The following is a 2,500-nucleotide window of genomic DNA, read 5'->3' on the forward strand; positions in this document are numbered from 1 at the left end:
TCTAAAGTATAAGTATGTTTTTATCGTTTTCTGCAGCTTTCTCCAGAACGTGATTTATAGCCCTAAATGCATTATATTGATGATCAAATACAGTTTGATAGCAATCGGCGCGAGATAAAAAATTTCAAATGGACGTGCTTCTAGAAGTTACTACTTATCATCTGATGTTGACCGGATGGGGGGGGGGGTCGTTTATAATTCCGTGGCCAACATTAGATGATTCATCTAGTGTGGGTGATATGATCATTAGAGCAGTTTGTATCGAACACGTTAAAAAATAACGCTGAAACTAACCGTAGCTTCCTCGGCCGTTGGGCGATGAGCGTGGAGCAGAAATATTCCTATTATGGGATGTAGAAATATGCGATCCATCTCCAGGTTGTATAATAGTATATACGTCCAAATCATGTTGTTTATCGAGTTATTGGTAACGGATCACTATCCATTGTGTCGCGCTCGAGTCCTGGGACTATTAGCGAGTGATCGGACCGAATTGGAATGAGCACCAGCTTCCATTTCCTGTTTCCGGTTTGAGCAATCCGCCGATCGGCCACCAGATGGCGCTCTTGAACCGTTGGAGAATTGAGAGGGGATCAACAGTAGATCTCAAGTCTCCGGTGGAGAAATATGATTGCGATCACAGATTTTTGAAATATTGATATCAAAGACGTGGTACGGCGTCTTTGGCAGAATGAGCATGGCGGGGAATGACGTGGTAAGGCGTTTTTGGCGACCATAGTGTTAATAATTATTTTATTTTTTACAATTTATTATTATTATTATTATTATTATTATTATTATTATTATTATTATTATTATTATTATTATTATTATTATTATTATTATTATTATAAAGCTGTGTGTCCCCTGTGTGCACGATTCAAAGGCAGAAAACTGAATTTGTATGAAAAACTCAAGCAGCCCATAGCCTCTTCTGGCATATGCCCACCCTGCAAGATGGCCAATCCATCACTGTATGTACACCATGATATAGATCTTCTCATGCTTTGGGTCATTGATAAAGCATGAAATATTCACATTTTCCATGACAATGGAATAGGATATTCTGTGTTGCTTTGTGTACATAATGTCCAAAGATAAGGCCCCGGTATGTATGTTCCTTGTGCCACCTTTACCTCATATCAGTATATCTCCTGTCTCCTACTGACCACAGAGAAGCTATCGGGTAAGAAGCTGAACGTGGCGGAGGTGACCCAGTCGGAGATCGGCCAGAAGCAGAAGCTCCAGACGGTGCTGGAGGCTGTGAACGACCTGCTGAAGCCCCACGGCTGGTCCCTGGAGTGGAGCGTGGACTGTAGGCTGCGTTTACACTCCCCTCTCAAAACAGAAATGTGTTCATCGTCATAGGATGCCAAGTACATGTTTTCATATGGCTGGTATCACCTTTTTTTGTTTGTTTTTTGTTATCAAGTAGAGAAAAAACACAAGAATAAAAAAAATTTCTTTATTGCAAGCTTTTGGTCAGAGACATACAACTTTCTGGTTCACACTTTGAAGAAGGTGTCTTGACTGGAAGCCTGCGATAAAAAAAAAACGACTCTTGCACAGATCTGAGGGTGCAGATGCTCTTTTCATTCAATCGCCTTATTTATTATATTCATCGAGCCACAATCATCAGATATTGATATGAATTGTTATTGGTTATTATGATTGATTTACGACGCTAGTTGTCATCTCACTTCATTTCACCCTTTAGTAAATAGCCTACCACATTGTGATCTTGAACGTTACTCAAAGGTAGTACTCAGTGTGTTGATGGCTCTCTCTCTCTGTCTCCTGGCCTCTTCCTCTACAGCTATCCACTCTAAGAACCTGGTGGCCATCGTCTATCTGCTGGTGGCTCTAGCCATGCACTTCCAAGCCCCCATCAGACTGCCTGAGCATGTCTCCGTGCAGGTGGTGGTGGTGAAGGTGAGAACGCTGCACACACACTAGCTCCTCGCGGTCGCGTTGTCATCATCTGGACGGCCTGGACCTCCCTCTCTCACATGGCTAAGCTGTAGCGTGTTGTTCTAACACGATGGGATTTCACATTTACATTTACATTCAGTTATTAAGCTGACGCTTTTATCCAAAGCGACTTAAAAATGGTGAACAACAAATCAGCAGGAGTTGTACATCTCTGGCAGCTAAGGGTCAGTGTCATTGTTCATCAAATTAAATCGAGCTTGAGTGTTACACTCTGAGCGCATAGTAGTATAAGTATAGTAGCATAGTAGTAGGGTACGTAATAGTAGGAAAGACAGTGAGAAGGTTATTTATTTATTTGTATTATTATTTCAACTACTATTTCAGCTACTATTTTGCCCCAAAGGATATGCACTCTAAATAAGATTATAATTGCCGACTGACTTCACTGATATTATTTGTTGTGTAATACTATATGTTGAATGAATGAATGAATGAATGATAATTGCATTTATATAGCTATTCTATTCTAGACCTTGAAAGTGTTTTACAATGTAGGGTGGAAATTGCC

The 2,500-nt window shown here is 40.6% G+C and overlaps 1 protein-coding gene across 4 annotated transcripts in view; it reads left to right on the forward strand.

The window, feature by feature from the left end:
- The window catches only part of LOC311244997 (beta-parvin-like), a 35,332-nt gene that overhangs the window by 25,079 nt on the left and 7,753 nt on the right, over positions 1–2,500 (forward strand). For all 4 annotated transcript variants that reach the window (XM_084334736.1, XM_084334735.1, XM_084334737.1 and 1 more), the window contains 2 exons: positions 1,175–1,315; positions 1,817–1,932. In XM_084334736.1, the coding sequence (XP_084190862.1) occupies positions 1,175–1,315; positions 1,817–1,932 (257 nt within the window). The remainder of the gene's footprint in view (positions 1–1,174; positions 1,316–1,816; positions 1,933–2,500) is intronic.

The sequence above is a fragment of the Notolepis coatsorum genome (genome assembly GCF_963971535.1).
Source record: "Notolepis coatsorum genome assembly, chromosome: 18".
In the NCBI taxonomy this organism is placed as follows: Eukaryota; Metazoa; Chordata; class Actinopteri; order Aulopiformes; family Paralepididae; genus Notolepis; species Notolepis coatsorum.